This window comes from Akebia trifoliata, chromosome 11, assembly GCF_017979445.1.
Source record: "Akebia trifoliata isolate Shusen 1 chromosome 11, ASM1797944v1, whole genome shotgun sequence".
Taxonomy (NCBI): domain Eukaryota; kingdom Viridiplantae; phylum Streptophyta; class Magnoliopsida; order Ranunculales; family Lardizabalaceae; genus Akebia; species Akebia trifoliata.
In genome coordinates, this window is record NC_141385.1 from 31,219,523 (window position 1) to 31,240,342 (window position 20,820).

The following is a 20,820-nucleotide window of genomic DNA, read 5'->3' on the forward strand; positions in this document are numbered from 1 at the left end:
ACCATTTTACCTACCGGTGGCTAAGGTCCGAGCTCAATCATTTATTTGCACCCGAGGAGTTCAATCTGTCGGGCTTACTTTCCGTCAATCCGAGCTTTGGAGATACTTCCGTGCTCAAACTCATGCCACGTGTCCTATTCCAGAATTTCCCCCACATATATATATAAAACAAAACCCAATGTTATTTAAAGAAAATACAAAAGAGAGGAAAAGTGAAATTAGCAAGGGATGCCAACAGATTAGATCAAACCCAAAACCCGAATTGGTAACATTGAAGATTGGGGATTTGGGTTTGGATAAGGATCTGATTTGATAACCTATTGGATAGGTTTTGGATCAACTACATCCCATTCCAATAAAATGTGAGAAAATATGTAAATGATTAGGTTCTGTTGACACAAGAAACATGAGTCAAGAAGACAAAAGACCTTGATTGTGTAAACACTAAACCCAACGGTTGAGATTTTATACATATCTCAATTATATATATCTATCCCAATGATTTTTATCTTGAGGATAATTTTCAACTATTGGATTTTGTGTTTTTACAGTCAAGATCTTGTGTCAATCCTTTTGTCAATGAAACCCAATTACCTGTATGTAAAGTATATATCATTTTACTTAATTAAGCATATAAAGTTAATTATATTTTAAATATTTCATCATATTTGATCTGATCCACATTCAATTCAATTGTTATTGGACAGGAATTGGATCCCAGTATTGATGATACCTATCCGAAGGGTCTGATTGGATTCTTTGGACTTTTTATTTTTATTTTTTATAAGTAATTCGTCTGATTAGTAGTCTAGACCAACCTCGATCAAATCCGGACCTTGGGCTTTGACAACCTAATTAATTTAAGGGAAAGTTACTTAAAGGACCCTCACAAAAGGGTTTCTTTCTAAATAGTCTCTAAGTTTTTTGCGGTAGTTTAACAGGACTTTTAGTAAACTTTTTCTTTCTAAATGGTCTCTCGTACGATCGAGTTCACAAACTTTATTGTTGAACTCGACACTTTTTTATTTAGTGTCAAGTTCAAAATTTTTACTAAAATATATGGAAAGATCAACTAAAACTTGAGATAACGACTTGTTTAAATTATTTCAACCCAAAAGAACTATTCTTAATCGATTTTTATACAAAACTAAGAAAAAAAAAAGTGAAAATCCTAATTTTTTTACATACATCTGCAAAATATTTGAAAAAGCCATTTCAAATGACTTTTTCTTCTTTCTTAAATACTTTTTGATGGAATGGAGTCTCCTACATTTTATTGAGATGTCAAAAATCTAATTTTTGAATGAAAACGATGAGTTCGAATGATTAGAGCATTCAGTTGCGAGATATGTGGGAGATGAGGTCCAAGGACCATTTAAAAAGAAAAAAAATTACTAAATGTCCTGTCAAGAAACTGCTGAAAACTTAAGAATTATTAAAAAAAAATCCTTCTATGAGAGTCCTTTAAATAATTTTTCCTTAATTTAAACATTTATACTCAAGGACCCCTTAAGTGAAGTGTGGGGACCTAAAGCATGGTATTTGTCAAAGGTCATCTGAGCATAAGAAAGAGAAATCTTCCCATTCAATATCTCATTGACTTGTTTAGGATGGGGAGTTTCCTGGGCCACAACACAACACAGACCCAAGTCTTCTTTGGTTTCTCCAATTCCACAGTATGGACAAAAAAGTCATGGACTTATTTAATTTATATTAATTTCTGTATCTCCATTCCATTCCTCCTCCACCACCAGCACCATTGTCTCCAATGGCTACACCAGGAGAGTAAGCTCTCTCTAGATCTCTGTATGGTTTACTAATAATAATTTCTCTTTTCGTTATCTGACTTTGATGACTTGTTACATACTTTCTATATCTTTATGCAACAATTCCTTGGTTCCATCTTTGATTATGATCCTTTAATTTTTAACATATTATTAGCTTATATAGTTCATGTAATTTTTCATTTTTCTCCATCTTAATTTTTTGGGTTATGTAACATATTCTAACATGAAAGCCTTCACTCGGTGTATACTTGACTGACGTGTGTTACGGGCATAGAGCCAAAGATCTATTTTTTTGGGATACACAAATGCACATCTTTTATGGGGATTTGTATTTATGTATCCTAATGAAACAGATCTATGATTTTGTTTCCATAACACTGTCAGCCGAGTATTGATGGATTTAGAAAGTTTTCACTCGGCTGACGAGACAAGGACAAGACATCATAGTTCTTTTTTTTTCTTTGGATACACAATTGCATATATCTTTTATGGGGATGTGCAGTTGTGTATCTCTAAGAAAGAAATCCATGTTTTCATGTCCGTGACACATCATCTGAGTATTGACCGAGTGAAGATTTCCAGTTAGAAAATCAGGAGACTTCAATTTTTAAGGCTTACTATTTTAATTTTGAGAATTCTATAAGTTGCTGTTTTTGGGATTTTGTGATTACATATTATTATGTTATGATGTCCCATTGTTGTTGTTGTTGTTTTTTTTTTGAAGTAGATGGATTTCTTTATTAAAATAATTGTCAAATCAAAACTTGATGAGTAGTATGATTTCAGATACTATCGATCTCTGCCACCAGTGATCAAAGCTTATGGGGTGATCTGCCTGATGACCACCTCAGCTCAATATCTTGGACTTTGCAATCCATGGCAAACTTTATCGTTAGACTTCGCCTTCATCTTTAAAAGTTTTCAGGTACTCGCTCACTCCTTCACTGTTATCGTTATTGCTAGAGAAACACTTTTCTTACTCAATTAACATTATTTGAAATCTTGCTAATGATCATTGAGCTCAAATGGATTAAGTACAAATTGGTAATCCAACACCCTAACCCTCTAGATTCATGGAAAAACTCCAATCCCAATCCCAATTTTATTTTTTATTTTTTTTGAGACTTGATCCAAGGCTTTGAAAATTGATGACTACAAAACTCTCAAATTTAAAATTAAAATTTAATGATTCAAAATAACTTTTTTTTAAAGGATTTTTTTTATTCCCAATATATAAAATTTTGTCATCTACATCCCTGTGGTATAGGATCATGTTTTTAGATGCCACAAGGTGAGCTTAACGACTCTTAGTAAGATTTGAAATCTTATTAAGTTAGTAATGCTAGACTTACTCTTATTATTATTATTGTATTATCTCAATTTTACTTATCAACTTCAAATGGTATATAATTTTTTAGGCTGTTTTCACTGAAACGGGTATGAAGTATGGACTACGTCAAAACTATAGGATCAGGTGTGTGACAAACAAAAAAAACAAAAAAGGGACAGGCACACCAACACGACACTGTGGCACCCCAACTCTGAAGAAATATACTCGAAATTTCTAAAAAAAAATAAAAATTGAGAGCTGCTATTGGCACCCCAACTTTTACGTATTACAAGCCAATTAAAAATAAAGATAATAACTGAAGAGATAGTTACAAAAACATGCACAACTTTTGTTCTAATTACGGTTTCGTACACCATTTATTTTATTTAAAACATGCATGAGGTACACTATTCACTTTTACATATCTATGAACTCATAAATTCAAAAGTGACGAACTTATGAATTTGTAGATATTAAAAGTAATGAACTTACGAATTCATAGATGCGTAAAAAGTGATCAGTGGACCATGTGCATGTTATGGGAATTAAAATGAACAATTTATTGAAATTGAAATTTTGACATATTCGATACACGATTTGGAGATTCATCCATAATTGAATGGTTGAAAGTAAGTAAAAGTTGGGATGCCAATAAAAGCTCTCTTGTGTATTTTTATTTCTTGCTTGATTTCTAGTTTTGGGCTTAAGATTTATATGAGCCTAATTGTACTTTTAAACAAGTATGTACTAGCAAACTTAGTTGGTAAAGTATTTGAGTGATGATACTTGAGTCCTGGGTTCAAATCCTGTTAACACTGAGTTATTGAATTCATTAAAAATAGGTTTATTGATCAAAATTTTTTTTTTTTTTTTATACTGAAATCGTTTGAACGAGTATTATAATATTTTCTAATGTTGAGATTATAATCTATACCAGACCTTGATTATGTTTGAAGAGTGTATTTAATCATTAATTGGGGTGTGAGAAATAATTAAGTGATTTGGAGTGTGATAAGTAAAAGTTGGGGTGCCAATAGAAACTCTCTTTCTTATAAAAAAAATTATATTCTACCCCTCCTTATTGCACACCTCTATGCATAACGTTTCTCTATGTTTTTTTTTGTCGAAGATGTCTCTCTCTTTTAGAAACAAACAATAACAACATGGAAAAATTACTAAAAAAGATTAAATATTTACATAAAAAAATATATTTTTTCAAAAATTACCAAAAACGAATTAATTCGATAGACAATCCAACATTTTAATGTGTTAAAATACATTATTTTACCAAAAATGACATCCAAATGCTTAAAATGTTGGACTATTTAGTGTTTTAATAATTTTTTTTAACACCCCAAGAATTTAACCTCTATTTAAAACATTGGACAGTCTAGAGAGTTACTAAAATGTTTGACTGTCTAACAACTTAATTCGTTTTTAATAAATTTTATAAAAATAAATTTTCTTTTAAATATTAAAATATTTAACCCTCTTTTAATAATTTTTCCTAAGAAAAAAAAAGATGGAATAGGGTATTAGGTTTCTCTCTCACAAATAGGAAGAATCGGATTTTTGGTAAGGGATTTTCTATTTTAGAGAAAAAAGAAAAAAAAGGATTTTGGGAGATAAGAAGTTGAATTTTTGCCCAGAATGTGTTGGATATTAAACCAAGGAAAGAAAAAAGGAAAAGTTAGATTCGAGAAAGAGAGAAATAAATTTAGGGAAAGAAATGGTAATTAGATGAGGAAGAGTCGCATAAAAGATTATAAAATTAAAGCAGAGAGGGTATTTTGAGAGAAACAAAGATTTAACCAAATCACATTGAACCCATTTGTTTCTTACATGGTGATCAGGTGAGAGTGTGAGACATAGAGTTGGTTGTTCATGATGAAATACATTGTAATTCCTCTCTCTCTCTCTCTCTCTCTCTCTGTAGAATCGAAGAAGGAGAAACTCAATTTTAATTTTCTTTATGGAGTGCATTGATACTAAGGGAGCGCAAGGGGAGAAACTCAAGAGAAATTTACCATAACGGAGCACCAATTGGATTAATTCTCAAAAAGGAGCAATATTGATCTTATTTCAGAAAATGGCAATTTAACTTTTTGAAATTGTTATTTTTTACCGAAGTGATATAAAAAATATGACACTAAATTGGTAATTTTTTTTATATCAAAAATACCTTTTGACATGAGATTAAAATTTATTTTTGTACATTGTCAAGAGGATCTCATTGACAAATATATAATTTTTCTTTTTTTTTTTTAAATTACTCAATGTCAAGAAGATCATCTTGATATGAGATGCCAAAAGGATCCCATTAATAAATAATATTTTCTTAAAAAAAAATACTTACGGTGACTAAGATCCTTTTTGGGTGAGATCAAATTTTTTTTTTGTACAACGTCAAAAGGACCCCATTGACAAAGAGCATTTAAAAAAAAGAAAAAAAAAAGGTACTTTCGGTATAAAAAATTATCAATTTACCATTTATATTTTATTTTTACCTTTTTGGTAAAAAATATAATTCCGAAAATGATAAGTTACCATTTTTAGAATTAAGTTCAATAGTCTTCCGTTTTAGAAATTATTTGATTTTTAGTGTATGTTTTGGTAGATTTATCGAAACCCAATGTAAATAACAAAATTTTTTTTTTTGTTCGAAAATGGGTAAAATTGTGAGTTGTTTATTTAAAACTAAATTGGATGATTGTGAACTTTCGCCCAAAAAACTACTACAATCAAGTACTCAACGTTAGATTTTATATAATAAAAGACAAATGGAACCCAAATCAAAGCTTGTACCTTTATTAAGATGAGTGTTGGATTTTGTCTCTTTAAAATAAATAAAAAAGAAAAAGCAGTAAATGTACCGTTATACCTATTTTTATGCAAAATAATTATTTTATTTTATTTTTGTAATTTTCTTGATGATCAATTCTATCATTTTTGAAAAGTTATAGCTGTTTTTTGTAATTCTGTCTAAATTCTTGAAGAAGGATTTCGAACTAAATGTAGACATGAACACAATTTCTTTCCAAATATTTTGTTGATGCAGGTATGGAGGCTTCTCACAAACTTCTTCTTTCTTGGGCCATTCTCATTGCCCTTCGCGATTCGTCTTTTAATCATGTAAGATAACCTGCCCAAGCCTAACTGACTCATGTTCAGTGGCGAAACCAGGATTTTCTTGTATTGGGGGCAAATTATGACTAGTTATATAGTTGAAGAACTTGAAAATGAATGATTTTAAGGAGAAATTCAAAGGTTTTTTTTTATTAGAAATTAAAGAAAATGATATTGAGGTCATTTCTAATTAATATATGAGAAGGGTCATCAACAAAAATTGAAGGGGGTGCAAAAATTGGAGGGAGGTGAGGTTGTGGGGGCAAATGGGGAGAGAGGGGAGGGAGTGGGGACAAATGCGACATGTAATTAGTTGAAAATATACACCAGCTCCTTACTAGCTTCGTGTTCAATTTTTCCTCCTCACTACATTTTACTCATCAGTTGGGGAATGTTTTAGGAGTGTCCTTAAAATTTAGTTTTTAACTTTTTTGGCACTAAAAAATAAAATAATAAATACTTTCCAATGTATTTTGACAAAACCAAAAGTTGTAGAGGTTGCTTATGCCCCCTGAGATCTTGGGAATTAATGAAAACTAGAGTTTCATGATTTGGAGGGCTAAGAGATATTTGAGAAATCCCAAAATATAACTTCTTTCTCGAAGATAGTGAATCGCTCCCATCTCATCCATGAATGTTACCACTAACTAACCATATTAAGTCTTGCTTATCTATCTGTGCTCTTTGTTTTAATTTTATTGCCTTTCATGATTTTATCTAGGGTTTCACATTCATAACTCAACCGCAATAATCGATAGCAATAGAATTCTCCATGGTGACAAAACCCAAATTTGAAGGTAACCAAAAAAATGTCCTAAACAACACCAATGTTATACACAATCTCTAATAAAAATAATAGAACATGGTGGGCATCATCCCTTATGTTTGAGGATTCACTTCCTCTCTCAAACCTTGCTTTGGGAGCGAATCCTTCTTCAATCCCGGCTCTCAAAATGCTCGAGTTCTTCATAAAATATTTCAATTCATCTATCATATAAAATATCTTTTTTATTAAATAGTTATCAGTCATTTATATTGTTAAAAACAAATATCGTACTGAAATATTCCTTAGTATAGAAACAACACAGGTTTAATGATTATAAAATTTAAAATAATACTGTAGTAGTTACAATTTATTCGAATCCATCTATGTAAAAGAAGCTTCAATCATTAAAACATTTGTTTATTATTTAATTACTAAAAATAATATTCATCAAGGATGGTTTTTTCGTAACTAATTAGAAGTCAAGCTATAAAAATAGTACGAAAAACACAACCAAATTATAGATATAAAGTGATTGAAAATATAAGAGCTATGTACCATAATGGAGTCATCATTGTATTTTTTGAATAAAGAACTTACTACATTAAGTGTGTTTATTTTCTTAAAAATTACTGATTGTAAATTGTAAAGGAGACGTCTTTTGCAAAAGAGAGTAAGTAGTGATAGATTAAGTAATGAAGAATACACCAATAAAATTGATACTTGTGCTTATTACACAACTCAATACATGACGCTTTGGAGATATTTTTCAACTTAGAGCTCCCTTGGTCTTGTTCCCACTCTCTTACTTATAGAGGGTAGAGCTAGGATTTTCTTGTAGTGGGGCCAAACTATGGTTAATTGCATAGTTGAAGACGAATGATTTTAGAGAGAAATTCAAAGGTTTTTGGTTAGAAGTTGAAGAAAATGATATTTAGGTCATTTCCAATCAGTATTTGAGAAGGCCCAACAATGCCGTCAACAAAAAATTGAGGGGGAGGGGGGGCAAAAATTAAAGGGAGGTGAGAATGTGGGGGCAAATGAGGAGAGAGCTAAGGGAGTGGGGATAAACGGGACATGCAATTAGTTGAAAATATAAGGGTGTCTCAAAGTTCTGTAAGGGCAATTGCCCCCACCAGCTCCTTACTAGCTCCGCCACTGCTTACTTGCACTTATTCCATGATCTGATCACTAAGGTCTAGTCTAATAAAGTCAAGTGATACACTTTGATGTCCTTCCATACATCTTTCCAATTAGTTTTTTTTTTTTTTCCTTTCTTTTAATTAAGATTGCTCATATATATATAAGTTCTCCTGTTTTGAAGTACAAACTTGAAGCTTGCATTTGATATCTGATCCTTAATACACAGTGCAAGATATGGTGTTTTATTGGAAAAGGGACCCTTCGATAAGAGGACAGCAGACTTCCTCTGGATGATGATCTTCGGAGCTTTATCACTCCTGGTAAATCCAAACAAATCACTTTTCTTTAAGTCTTTGCACTGTAATTGTATCGTTTGATCTAACAATGCATATTTATTTTGAAACAAATAAGAATGCAATCAAGAAACACGAGGCTCACATAAATCTACAAGTCGCCCATGTCCACAGTGACTACAGGGGCGGAGCTAGTGGGGCAATTGCCCCCACAGAACTTTGAGACACCGCTATATTTTCAACTAATTACATGCCCCATTTGTCTCCACTCCCTCACCTCTCCCTCCAATTTTTGGCCCCATAACCTCACCTCCCTCCATTCATGTTCTTCAACTATACAACTAATCATAGTTTGCCCCCACTACAAGAAATCCTGGCTCCGACCCTAGCTGACTATGTGAAAAACAAGATTACAATATCTCAATCTCACTTTCTAAAACAATCTCCCTTAAAACAAGATGAGTATAAATTTATAATCCATATAAAAGACAAAATTATCTATAAGGAAAATGTTACCAAATAATTATGCACGGATGAGTTGGATCCGTAGAATCAATACTCTTGGTAAATATATAGTCCATTCTGCCAATATGATTATGATACGAGGTACAAACTTAATTGCTACAATATCCATTTGATAATATGCCAGGGACATAACGACGACCAGATCAGATGATCATAACCAGGGGCGGAGCTAGTAAGGAGCCAATGGGGGAAATTGTCCCCACTCAATTTTTTTGCCCTTGTATTTGTGTTTTAATTTGAGATACTCAGTTTTTTTCAACTAAAGACATGCCCCATTTGCACCTAGTCTCTCACTCCCTCCCTCCCTTAGTATCTCTCCTTGACTTTGGCCTTCTCTAATAGACTACTTTAAAATGACTTAAATACCTTTTTCTTCAACCTCTAATGCAAAAAAAAAAAAAAAAACCTTTGAATTTTTCCCCAAAACCATTCAACTTCAACCTTACTATTAATTATAGTTTGTCCCCACTACAAGAAAATCCTGGCTCCACCCCTGATCATAACTATCGACTTTATTGTGTAACATAGACAATAGCATATATGAAGTAATGTAATGTGATGTATGAGATTCACTGGATCATTATCATCAGTTTATCTAACATTGCATTGCATTACTTCACATTCTACACTATTACATCGCATTACATTACTTCACATCTTCTATTATCTCAATCATAGTGTTATTTTGGATTTCCAAGAAAAAAAAAGTATCACCAAGAAAGAAAGGTTACACAGTGGGCAATCAAACTCACCAAAATGAATCATTCACATAGAAGATTGGGTTCTTTACCAAAATGGCTGTGTTTCCAAAATTAATGGCACATGCTTTTGAAATGAGTTGTGATAATTTGTACCCCACGTGGCATATTCAATCGACTACCTGACGTGACAAGTTCGGAACCGTAGATTTGCACTCCTTGGGATACACGGTTCACTTGAGATACACTTTTTTATGGGGAAGTGCAGCTGTGTATCCCGAGGTGCACAGATCTACGATTTTCAAACTTGTCACGTCAATGTAGTCGATTGAGTTTGCCATGTGGGGTAGTCAGATTATCCCGATTCTTTTGAAATAGTTAGACAAAAAGAGCCATATGGTCATTTTGGTTATTTACTTATTTTTGCCAAAATAGCTATGTTTTGTATAGACGATTTGAATATACCTTTTTATCTGGTTGGTAAGGGGGAGAGATTTTTTGCTCACAGGGATTTTGCAGAACCCTAGAGGATAAATCCCACAAAGGCTAATGAGGGTAGTTTTATAAATTGGGGGTGCCCTTCATACATGCAGATCCATGTGATTGGTTGACATGAGATTTTGTGAAATCCCAGATTGATTTTTCTATGAGCAAAATTATTTTGGTAAGCTGGGGCTTTTAGGGGATCTCATTCCATTCTTTAGAAACAAAAAGAAGCAACAAATGAGAGAAATTACAGACAGAAACATTTAAAAGAATAGCACCCTCTCTACCTAAGAAATCCATCGCTCAATCTGTTTCTCTCTCTCAACAAAAAAAAAAAAAAAAAAAAATTCTTATTAGTAAAGACTCAAACGTCTTGGAAGGTCACACACATTTTACAAAGAGCTAAAAAATGTCTTTTTAATTGGACGTTAAAATGAAGGGTAAAAAATAAAATCACAATTTGAGAAAAATAAATAGATGACAAAATTGGAATATGGCTCTTGTGATAAATATTTTAAAAACATTGCTGGGCAAATTTTGGTACTTTTCCCTATATTGGTTCTAATGTAGGGGGTTGCATTAGGACATATGATGTTTGATTTGTTCCTCTCAAGTGTATTTGACACAGACTGGTCTTCTGTGTAGGTAATTGCTGCAGTTCCAATGTTATGGTCTCGCTTTATGGGGGTTTCTTTGGTGTTCATGCTCGTCTACGTTTGGAGTCGTGAGTTTCCAAATGCACGAATCAGCATCTACGGTCTTGTCTCATTGAAGGTATGTATTTTACCATGTTTGCATAATTAATTATACCTATATCAATCAATTAAATTAAAAAAGTAAAATTTTATAAGATAATAATAAGATCAACTATACTTTATGGAACAGAAGGTTAAGATGCCCATAAAGTACTGTCGAGGTTATTTTTGTGATCACCTCGAGATTTCCAACTTTTCGACTGCATGATCTGCAATTCCTCAAGATCTTTCATGTTCCCTGTCCCACAAAGCCTTGGATGCCAAAATTAGAAAAATAAAATAATTCTAGGATTTTTCTGAGTAGGAATTGCGTACCTTTAGTGTGGGGCTCCTCTTTTATTTATAGGGAAATCACCCTTCCTCTACACGTTTTTCCTTTTTTTATCTCCTTCTATTTTGATTGGAATCGTGTGAGACTTTTTATTTAGAGTCTTTCTAAGACTGTAGCACTCACATCCCAAGAATCGAGGGGTTATGAATATTTCTATTCATGGCACTTTGTTTTCTCGACCTACATCGGAGTCCCTTCCCTCGGTTATGTCTCGAGCATTATCACTCTAAAGGTCGAAATTCCATATCCTGTTAAACCTCTCATCTTCCACAAACACGTGTTGTCAGTCTAGAGGTCAGAGAATTTATCCCTCCATAAAGTATCATGTTAATAAATTAAGCATGTTGAGAATGATAAGTTACAAAGCTAAGAAAGTAAAATTAGAGTAGGAGTAGCTCCAATATACGATAAACTAAGAGAAAGTTTACTAAGTTGGTTTAGGCAGGTTCAATGAAGGTTAATTTAGCCTTATTTAGAAGAAGGGGCATGCTATTTACACCCACTTTTTTACTCACCACACTCATTTGAACGTTAAATGTCAATAATGTGTAAGTACGTAAATACCTTTTTGGATTTAATTATGTTTTACTACATACACCCACCTAACACTCACTAAACAAATGCAACTTTTCCCTCCTACTAATTCGAAGTATATCAAACTCTATCAAAACATCCATATCAAAAAATCTTATCAAAGTTTAGTCGAATCCACATAATCAACCGATTTTTTTTCAGAGATTCATCAAACGATCATGTTTTGATACAGTTGAAAAATAAGATAATAGAAAAAAGTAATTAATTACTAAGCCCTAATTAGGCTTTAAGGTGATTACATGATTTACTAAGTGAAAAGACTAAAAATGACAAAAGATCTGTAAAACTAATAAAATAAGAGTTATTCAACGCTCCCCTTCAAGTCGGTGCGTGGATGTCAGCAACGGCCAACTTGGATAAGACACCTTCAAAGGCGGCTTTGCTAATACCTTTAGTAAAAATATTAACAAGTTGCTGAGATGTAAGAACAAAAGGAGTACAAATCTGCCTAGAAATAATTTTTTCTTTAAGGAAATGTCATCAACTTCAATATGCTTCGTTCTATCATGCTGAACCGGATTTGCCGCTATGTTAATAGTTGGCTTATTATCACAATATAGTGAAAAATGGGCTATCACTAGAAGATACAAATCAGCTAGTAAGGTCTTGAGCCACAACAACTCACACACTCCAAGTGCCATAACTCGGTACTCTGACTCAGCACTAGACCAAGAAATCACATCCCACTTCTTATTGCGCCAAGTTACTAAGTTGCCACCAACCTTAGTACAATACTCAGAAGTGGACCGTCTATCAGTAACTGAACCATCATAATCTGCATTTGTCAATGCGTTAATGCGAAGATGACCATGATTACTGAACAAAATATCTCGACCATGACATCCTTTAAGGTATCTAAGAATACGATAAACAATAATAAGATGAGATGTTCGGGATAAGTGCATAAACTAACTTACAACACTAACAGCATAGGTAATGTTAGGGCGAATCATAGACAAATAGATCAATTTTCTCATAAGACGCTGATACTGGTCAATATCCTCCAAACATTCCCCCTTAGAATCAGTCAACCTGTGATTTTGCTCAATAAGAGTATCAGTGGGATGAGAACCAAGTTGACCCGAGTTACTAAGTAAATCAAGAACATACTTACGTTGAAAAATAAATATACCGGAATGGGACCGCGCAACCTCAATACCCAAAAAATAACGAAGATACCTAAGGTCCTTAATCTCAAATTAACATCCTAAATAAGTTTTTACCTCGGCAATACTAGTATCATCATCTCCAGTAAGAACAATATCATTCACATAAACAATTAGAGCGATAATTTTACCCTGGTAGTGACGTTAGAAAAGGGTGTGACCAGTAAAACTCTGATGAAAATCAAACTGATGCATGGCCTTAGTAAAACGTTCAGACCATGCGCGAGGAGACTGCTTCAGTTCATAAAAAGAATGGCGAAGACGATAGACATGTTCAGGAGAAGCAGATGTGAGAAACCTAGGAGGTTGGATCATATAGACTTCTTTTTGAAGATCACTATTGAGAAATGCATTTTTGACATCTAATTAAAAAAGAGACCACCCTCTGATAATGACAACAGAAAAGAGAACGTGAATGGTGGTCATCTTGACAACCGGAGCAAATGTCTCATGATAATCAATCCCATAAGTTTGAGCATAACCTTGGCAACCAAACGGGCCTTATAACGAGCAATAGAACCATCAAGATTATACTTAAGGGTGAAAACTCAACGACATCCCACATCTTTCCTTCTAGGTGGAGAAGGAACACGTTCTAAAGTCTAAGTCTTTTCAAAAGTATTCAATTCATCAATCATAGTTGATCGTCGCTCAAGATGGGTAATAATATCTAAAATAGTAGTAGGAAGAGAAACAACAGAAATAAAAACAAGAAAAATTCTATAGGAAGGTGAGAGGGCAGAATCAGATTTATAATTAAAAATAGGATAAGTATAAATGTGCTTAACCTTATGAGCGGTAATAAGACGATCATCACAGGGGACAGAAGGAAACAGAGCTAGAGGTGATGAGGTAAACTGGTCTAGCATGAGAGTGATGTTAGTATCGTGTAGACGCCGAGAGAAAATCTATAGTAGAGGAAGTGATGAATTGATAGAAGATGGAAAATGAGGAAAATGCATGAGGAGAAGAAATAAAAAAATAGAGGGATCATTAGGGGAATCTAGAAGAAACCGCTCAGATTGAATGCCAACGGCCCATTGTAGTATGGGGTATGCTCAAAAAATGAAATATTACAAGAAATGAAACGTCATTGAGAAAGAGAATGGTAACAACGATATTCTTTCTAAGTAGAGGAATAACCCAAAAAGATACATTTTACGGCCTTAGGGTCAAGTTTAATATGAGTTTGATTAAGAATTTGAACAAAATAGACACACCCAAATATACGTCGAGGAAGTGGAAATAAGGGACGATCTGGATAGAACTGAAAGATGGGCGTAACAAACTGAAGCACCCGGGAAGGGATCCAATTAATAAGGTAAACAACAGTAAGAACTACATCAGCTCAATAGGATTAGGGCACGTTCATGCCAATAGAGAGGGCATGGGCTAACTCTAGAATATGATGATTTTTTCGTTTTGATTGACCATTCTACTGAGGGGTCTTAACATTAGACATTTAATGTTTAATGTCAGACTCTAAACAAATTTTTAAAACCTCACTGTAAGTGTACTCAATACCATGATCAGAACGAAAGGTCTTTGATGGCACGACCAAACTGGACATGACTCATATTAAAAAATTGCTTAAAGATCTCATAAGCTTTATTCTTATGTTTCAGAAGATAGACCCAAGTGGTAAAATTGTGGTCATCGATGAACAAGACAAAATAGCGTAAATTAAGAGTTAATGTGACAGGGGAAGACCCCACACATCAAAATGGATTAGGTCAAACATAACATGTGCAGTAGTATTCATACTAATAGGATAAGAAGAACGCACATGTTTAGTTAATTGGCAAATTTTACAAAAAAAAAAATCAAGCAAATTGTTATTATTAAATAAAACAAAGAACATATGTTTCAAATATCCAAAAGAAATATGGTTTAATCGTAAATGCCAACGCATTACAAGAGCCTTATTAGATTGACTACTACTACTAAACTGGGAAGTAGAATGGGTGATAGGTAAACCGGGTATGTCCAAAAGATATAGGCCATTCACTTTACGTCTAGTGCCAATCGTCCTCTTCGACCCCAGATCTTGAAAGACATAATGAGAGGGATAAAAAATTACACTACGATTCAAATTTTTGGTAAAACTATTAACATATATAAGATTAATAGTAAATTGAGGAATATGTAGTGTATTAGTTAAAAATAAAAAAGATGTAATAGGAAAATAACCTTGACCAGCTACATAAGACAAAGAACCATCAGCTAGGCAAACTTTGCGATGACCAGAACAAACACTATAGGTTTTGAATAGGAATGACATACCGATCATGTTATCGGAGGTACTAAAATCAATGATCCATGATTAAGAAATGGTGAAAACACTGTGTGTAGATGCAAAGATACCTGAGTGAGTAAAAGTAGCGACTAACTGAGATGAAGTTTCCATCTGATTGAAAATTTTCTTGAACTTGTCAAGCTCAACCTAGGATAAAGATACCAAATTTGAAGAAAATGTAGTAGCTGAAGGAAGTGCTGAATCAATAGTCGACTGAGAAACTACATGAGTCGAAAATCATTGAGAGTATTGATGTTGTTGATTAGGAAGACCATAAAGTGCATAAAAATGAACCTTCACGTGATCCAACTTTCCACAATGATCATACTTATGTCGCTGATGGGTAGGACAAAGACCCACTAGGAGGCTGTAGAGAAGGTAAGCGAGCAAGCATAGCAGAGTAGTTTCCTGAAGAATGAGGTAGGACAGTTGCATAATGACTTTCATCAGCCAAGACATAAGAATACATAATCTATAGGAATGGAAAATGATCCGTACCCAATAAATGAACTCTCGCATACTCAAACTCATCTCATAGACCGACTAGAACCTAAACAAATTCAATTCCTATCTAGAATAGATGCATATAATGTCTCTTCAAGAAGGTCCTTCTAGGCGTAGGACGAGGAATAGAAGGTCAACTCTTTCATCGAACACGTAGTTGTGATATATTGGTGGTAACTAAAGAGTCACCTTACGAAAGACGAAAAATCTTACGTTCTAAGTTAAAGATCTGGACGTTGTGTTGATGTTGCGAGTAAATGTTTTTCACAAAGTCTCATATTTGTTTTGCTATCAAGGAGAACATAAACCCAGTCGCAATGTGTGGTTGTATAGATGTAACCAGCCTATAACGGATCATAAAATCATTAGCAAATCAGTGGGAGTAAGAAGTGTCAGTCTGTGCAGGTTGTTTGTCTGTTCTTGTGAAGTAATCGATCTTTCTTTTTCCAGTAATGAATAGTTTAACCGATCGTGTCCAAAGAAGATAATTAGGACCATCTAATTTCACGATGGTAATTTGAATTTTGGGAAAGTTGGTTGAGTGAAAAGGAAGACCACTCGAGCCATCACTATTATCGATGATCGAGGAAGAGGACGTCTCAGAGGCCATTAAAGAGTCTATGTACTTTGGTTTGAAGAGAGTTCAAAGAGGACGAGGGGACGGCTCTCAAGGAGAAAAAAGATCGCATGCAACCCCCAAATAATTGCCATAACCTTCAGCCAACACCCTTACTGTGATTATAGGCTCCAAACAACCCCTGTGCTGGTAGCAGCCCTCCAAACAGCTTCTGTGCTGGGATTGCAATAACCACTATACTATAAGTATAGGTTCCAAACAACCTCTGTGCTGATCCAAATAGCCTATGTGCTGATCGCAGCCTTCCAACCAGCTTGTGTTAGGATCACAACCTCTAAATAACATACCTGTGGTAGTTGCAGCCTTTAAACAGTGCACTTTTGTTGGTTGTAGCCTTCAACCAGTGCTCCTGCTGTGATCGCAGCCTCTCAATACCACACCTATGCTAATCGTAGCCCTTCAAACAGCTTCTGTGCTGATCACAGCCTTCAAACGATGCACCTGCTATAATCGTAGGTACCAAACAACAGTCCTACTGTGGTCGTGGGTTACCAACGATGCAAACAGTAGCCCTGCTGTGGTCGTGGATTCTGAAAAATGCACCTATTGTAGTCGTAGGTTCCAAAACAGCATCCTTGCTACGAGTTTATGTGGCAAATGACCTAGAACCTACTGCCGCAAGCTTCTAGAGCCATCGGTTGGCCTAAGAACAGCAACCCTACTATTGTCGTAAAACTTCAATGAGGTTTAACAACCCTAACGCATGTTGCGATTAGGGATGAAGTAAAACAACCCATGTAGGGGTGATGGTTTAAACTAGACCGATAGGTTGTGAGGTGGATTTAAGAAAGGGATTGTGCGATAAGGTTGTAGTAAGGAGGAAGGAGAGGAGATGAAGGTAGGCTTTGATACCAAGTTGAAAATAAGAGAATAGAAAAAAGTAATTAATTACTAAGTCCTTATTAGGTTTTAAGGTGATTACATAATTTAATAAGTGAGAAGACTAAAAATGACAAAAGATCTATAAAACTAATAAAATAAGAGTTATTCGACAGATACATTTTTGGGGACATTATTCATTAAAATCTATTTTTTTTATACAATTATTTAGTATAATTAAGTATTTTGATATATGGAGGTGAGGTTTTTATCATTTATTTTTATCATCTTTTGTTCTTGGAATTGTTTTTAATCGTTTTGCAAATGAACCATGTTAAAAATTGATTTTATCTTTATTGTTTGCATCAAATTTTTTTTATTTTTAAATTGTTAGTGTATACGGTAAGTTAGGACCGAACTCATCACCACTATGTTGGTAGGTACATACCGATTGCATTTTTTCACATGGGATTCCCATGTAAAGAGTTGTTCAGTATGTACCTATCATATGATAGTGAATTTTTTCAGTATGTTTCTATCGAATTTGCCATTCTTAGATCAATAGTTACATACTGAACAATTCCTTACACGAGAACCCATGTGAAAAGCATTTGTATGTTATTACCGAATCTTTTTAAAAATATTCAGTATGTATTTACAGAGAATTATTGAAAGGTTTTGTAGGTTATTGTTTGTATTAAAATAAATCGGTGGGTGAAACTCAATGTTTTAAAAATCAGACTAGTCATTGACCCATATGACTGACTGGATCGGTCCAAATTGGTCAGACCGGTAGGTCAGCTTGGTTGGACCCAAATGAGATATTAATTAAGTTTTAGGGTTCCTTCCCAAAATCTAGTTACTTAACTTTAAAAACCTGCTCCAATGCTGCAGGGATAAATTATAAGATTTTATTTATTTATAGGAATGTAGATATTTTAAGAATTTAACAAAGATAAGTTCTTACCATTGGAATTGAATTTGAAATTTAAGAGATACTTTTTCAATATTGGTTTTGAAATGAACTTTAAGAGTTGCATGGATCAAGCAAAATATAAATATATTTTTACCTTTTAGTTTATGTGTTTCGATTTGGTTTGGTCATGAAATTTAGATTATTGTAATACTATTTCTCTAATGAGGCAATCCATGTCGGTCAACAATTAAAATCTTATTAAGTTAGACTGTTTTCCATTAGTTTACAAGAGTGGACCTTAGGTAAAGGGGTGTGTCATGAATTTCAAAGCACAAAGGGCAACTCAAATAATCACCAAATTGTAGAGGAGTATGTTAAAAATCATCCAAAAATTGAATCAGTCCTTTCACAAACCATTTGGGCCACCGGTCCAACCGCTTGAACCAGTTGAACCAGGTGGATCAATTAATTTTTATAAAATTGGGTTTTTTCAATTGACTCAACTTGTAGAAACTAGCGGGTCTAATCTAACCTGGTCCGCTCTGATTTTTAAAACACTGGTGAAACTAGCAGACAATTTTTTACTGCATGCACCCACAAGTATAGTGGGTGTAGCAAGCAAAAAAGCACCCACACCTTAGCATAAATATTCAAATTGAAGATTCTAAAAGTAGGAGAGGAGTAAGATCCATGCCATCAATTAATAATGTTGGGTCTAAAACAAACAACAAACCTATAAGATTCACCAAATCTTCTATATCTCTTCATCTAAAATTGAATAGAAGAGCAAGTGTCATCGTTCATCTAGTCCCAAATTTTTAGGATAAGACTTTAATGACGATGATGATAACAATAACAACAATATGTTAAATTATATAATTCTCATTTATTTACATTCATCTAATGTGGGGTTAATTTGTAGGGATTTTATCTTCCTTGGGCGATGCTTGGACTTGATTTGATACTTGGAAATTCATTGAAACTCGATATTCTTGGAATGGTGGCGGGACATCTTTATTACTTCTTAACAGTGCTTTATCCTCTAGCTGGAGGAAGAAACATACTCAAGACTCCTCTCTGGGTGTATCCTTACTATTATTATTTACTTATTGGCTTTCTTGAAACCATGCAAACCTTAATTTTGTTTCTCATTATACCAAAAAAATTGATTTTAAACTAAAATCACATTCAAGCAATCATGTCCTAGATATCTATTTAAGCCACTATTAATGGGCTTAAAAACAGAGATCAAGCCCGGTTCAACCCCACCCCATTAGAGAACAATTTCTTTTCTGCAAAACAGCCTGAAAACTAATTCGGCTTGGTTATCTCGTCCAAGCCCATTCCATTGTACTTTTAAAAGTCGAAAACTGACAACTCACAAGTTGACTCGGAAGAGTGATTGATGATTTTTAACTTGACTCGGGAACTTTCCACCAAATTTAGGGGTCAAGTTGAGTCGAATGAGTTTTAAAACTGTGATTTAAAGTCTTGAGACATAAAATCAAGCTGCAAAGTAGTTAAATTTTCACTATTTTGAAAAATGTTTGTACACATTTGATGCGTTTATTAGAGGTTGTGTTGTTTCCTTAATGGGTGTTGCAGTCACAAGGTAGTTGCATTTTGGGGTGAAGGAACTCAAATAAACAGTCCAGTGCCGGCCAATCCTGCTGCTGGGGTTGCCTTCCGTGGAAGAGGTTACCGACTCGGTGGTCGTTAGGTGGTTTATTTTAATGGGTGTTTTACGAAAACTTCCCGATTTTATAATTTTATTTATCAAAATAGTTATATATATATATATACACGTTTGCTCTTTACTTATATTTATCCTTTCTGTGAACCTACATTCAACTTAAGGGAATAAAGATAAATTAATCAAACTGTGCATCCAAATCATTTTCTAAGAAAATAATCACAAATTCAGGTTACACGAACATTTTCATAATAAATTATAAGAAAAACTAGTTCAACAATTTCAGCAAAATACATAACTGTTTGGGTATTTTACAATTGATGTGCAATTGATGTAGTGTGTTTTTCATACCATTATCATCATTAACAATAGTTGGGCATGTAATGAGTTAATAAGTGATTATAATATATTTAGATTAGAAAATTTGTATGTGCAAAATGTCTCTACCATTAGCGAGAAAGACCCCATCTGATAAGGACCTCGTATAATATATTAGAAAATATCTAATAATTATTATTTTTTACATATAGTTTTGTAAATCATTAGAATTACTGCTCAGAATTTTTTTTTGGGTTGGACATTATGTTGGATTGGGTCTGAAACTTAAAAAAATGATATATAGATTTGATTGGGTTTGGGCCCCACAAACTTTTTATTGGATGGGTAACAATTTAATAGGAATATGATCCATACCTCATTCATCGACAGTCTTAGGATTGGAGATTAATTAGACAAATGTGAAGATGAATTAGGTCCTTATTGTTAGAATGATTAATTAGGAGACTAATTAATCAAGATTCATTATTTCCAAGAGCAATCAAGTCCAAATAGCATCTCAAAGAGGAATAGACGAACCTATGATTTACTCTGAACAAGGTTGGCCCATATTCTTTTTTGAAATGGGCAAGAGGGTTAGTGGGTAATTAGTCACTTTTTCTTTTTCTATATTTTTTTATTT

At 33.7% G+C, this 20,820-nt stretch overlaps 1 protein-coding gene across 2 annotated transcripts; it reads left to right on the plus strand.

The window, feature by feature from the left end:
* The first annotated feature begins 1,665 nt into the window (after window positions 1–1,665).
* On the plus strand, window positions 1,666–20,020 carry LOC147391272 (derlin-1.1-like). 2 transcript variants are annotated; one of them, XM_086459828.1, is made up of 7 exons: window positions 1,666–1,785; window positions 2,574–2,712; window positions 6,176–6,249; window positions 8,376–8,469; window positions 10,797–10,925; window positions 19,092–19,252; window positions 19,775–20,020. In XM_086459828.1, the coding sequence occupies exons 1-7, from the start codon at window positions 1,769–1,771 to the stop codon at window positions 19,887–19,889; spliced, it is 729 nt and encodes a 242-aa protein (XP_086315954.1). In that variant the 5' UTR covers window positions 1,666–1,768; the 3' UTR covers window positions 19,890–20,020. The 2 variants fall into 2 exon arrangements, with proteins under 2 accessions (XP_086315954.1, XP_086315955.1); XM_086459829.1 differs by having other exon boundaries at window positions 1,746–1,806.
* Window positions 20,021–20,820: the final 800 nt, after the last annotated feature.

Bases quoted from the DNA above. Each gene is read 5' to 3' on its own strand.
- LOC147391272 (XM_086459828.1), top strand. The intron at 2,713-6,175 runs GTACTCGCTCAC...TTGTTGATGCAG, and splicing joins TCATCTTTAAAAGTTTTCAG to GTATGGAGGCTTCTCACAAA. The intron at 6,250-8,375 runs GTAAGATAACCT...CTTAATACACAG, and splicing joins GCGATTCGTCTTTTAATCAT to TGCAAGATATGGTGTTTTAT.